This window comes from Sinocyclocheilus rhinocerous, unplaced genomic scaffold (genome assembly GCF_001515625.1).
Source record: "Sinocyclocheilus rhinocerous isolate Xijiao unplaced genomic scaffold, SAMN03320098_v1.1 scaffold5, whole genome shotgun sequence".
In the NCBI taxonomy this organism is placed as follows: Eukaryota; Metazoa; Chordata; class Actinopteri; order Cypriniformes; family Cyprinidae; genus Sinocyclocheilus; species Sinocyclocheilus rhinocerous.
The window spans coordinates 346,667-348,715 of NW_015661874.1; the positions used below are offsets into that span (position 1 = coordinate 346,667).

Sequence of the window (2,049 nt, forward strand, 5' to 3'; positions counted from 1 at the left end):
TCATCTGAAAAACATTGTGGATTATGATTAGTAGAAGTGTGTTTGATTACTTAATGCTTGCCAGGGGATAAAAATATCATCAAGGGAATCCAATTATTATCTGCTTTGCTTTATTGTAGAATAGGCTATTACATTTTTGCTAGTCTTTACAACTTTTGAAGTTTTGAGCAGGTAATACTGCATTTATAGTGATGCAATATGTTATACAGGGAAAAAAAAATATTGATATAGTAATGGTTAACCAATATGGGTTTTTAATGGCTGATATCTAATGTACAGCGGTGGTTCTCAATTTGTTTTGCTTTACATTGGACATCAAACAAAGTACCAGGATTGTTTATCATTATACTGCTTAGGCGAACAATATGCAAAATTATTAACATGATGTAAACTGAAGTATTGTGTAAATACAAAAACAACAGCATAAATGTGATTCATCATCCAAACACATGGAACAAACACTGGACCAAATGTTGATTTAGCATTAGTCATATTACCAAGTGACAGATTTCACCATTTGATTGAATATACAGCCTTTGACGTCAACAACAAAAGAGATGAGAGGTTTTTTCTCCCCATTTTAAAGATTTATAAGCCTATTTAAGTATTGCATGATTATATACTTATTTGTACTTATTTATATACTTATCAGACCATGGCTCATTTTTATTTAGATTTATACAATATTTATTTATTTATTATTAAAATTAATTTTTAATTATGACATATTTCACTCAAAACTAGATAAAAATATTCTGTATTTTATATATTTTCTAATATTTTTGTGTTTTTTTCGGTAGATTACAGTTGTGACTTTTTCCACCGAACACAATTGGGACTCACTAGACTTTTACGATGGTGTCGACAGCAACGCTCCAAGACTAGGGAGCTATTCGGGTAAGGTGGAAACCATCTGGTTTTCTCCCTAAATTTGATACTCTTTTCCAAATAACCCAAGCACACCATGTTGACTTTCATATATTCTGCAAATACAGCTGTTGCGCAGTCATCCCTGGTGTTGTGTGGTGTTTTTACACACTCTAGTCAGTCTGAAGAAACTCAATGTATCACATCTGCGAAATAAGACTATTTTTTGTAACCTCATGCCGGCTGGCTTTCATCTTGAGACTTGTTTTGTCATCCAAAGCATATCAATATTTGAGCTGTTGTGGGATATCATGGATCAACAGCTTTATAAGCAGCAGCAGGAGTGAACTCCAAGTGTCAGAGTTTCCCTGGTGAGGCTCTTGATATAAGTATAAGTAGGAGACAGAATGATATCAGTGCTGCGCTGAGGACTCGAAAAGGCAGAGCCCTCAGAACTGATTTATTTTTCTGTCTGTTAGTATTTATCTATTTATTTATTTATTTTACATTATTTTTCTATTCTTTTTGCATATCTCTTGTTTTCTTTTTTTTTCTTTTTTTGGCAGAGCCATCAGAAGTGAAAGAATTATTTGCTGCCATATCCTATCAACCATTATTTTATTTTATGTATTTGTTTATTTATTTTACTTATTATAGAATTTTTTTCTCTTTTTTTCAGTTTCGTTTTGTTTGTTTTTATATCTTTTTTTTCAAACCTTTCTTTTTCGGCAGAGCCCTCAGATGTGAAAGACAGGCTTAAATTATTTTGCTACCATATCCTTTCAACCATTTTATATCCCCCCCAGAATGCAAAGCGCTTTGAGTGCTTAGAAAAGCGCTATATAAATGCAATGAATGATTTTATTTTATTTTATTTTATTCTATATTATTTACATTTTTGTATTAATTTGTTTATTTGTTTGTTTTTTCTTGCATTTTTCATATATTTTGGCTCAGCAAAAAAAAGTTTTTTTAAAATCTTTTAAGGGGCTGTATTGTTTGTTGTGTGTGCCATGTTGACTTTTTTCTTTTGGTTTAGACTTTTTATAGACTTTTCTCTTGCCATTTGCCACTGTATCCCCTCAACTATTTTTATTTTATTTGATTAATTAGTTCTATCATTCTGTAGTTCTATCTATCTATCTATCTATCTATCTGTCTGTCTGTCTGTCTGTCTGTCTA

General features: G+C 31.3%; 1 protein-coding gene across 1 annotated transcript in view; it reads left to right on the forward strand.

The window, feature by feature from the left end:
* Positions 1-2,049, forward strand: part of LOC107726638 (CUB and sushi domain-containing protein 3-like) — a 274,484-nt gene that overhangs the window by 181,958 nt on the left and 90,477 nt on the right. Inside the window, exon 37 of the mRNA XM_016536300.1 lies at positions 801-897. Coding sequence (XP_016391786.1) covers positions 801-897 — 97 coding nt within the window. The remainder of the gene's footprint in view (positions 1-800; positions 898-2,049) is intronic.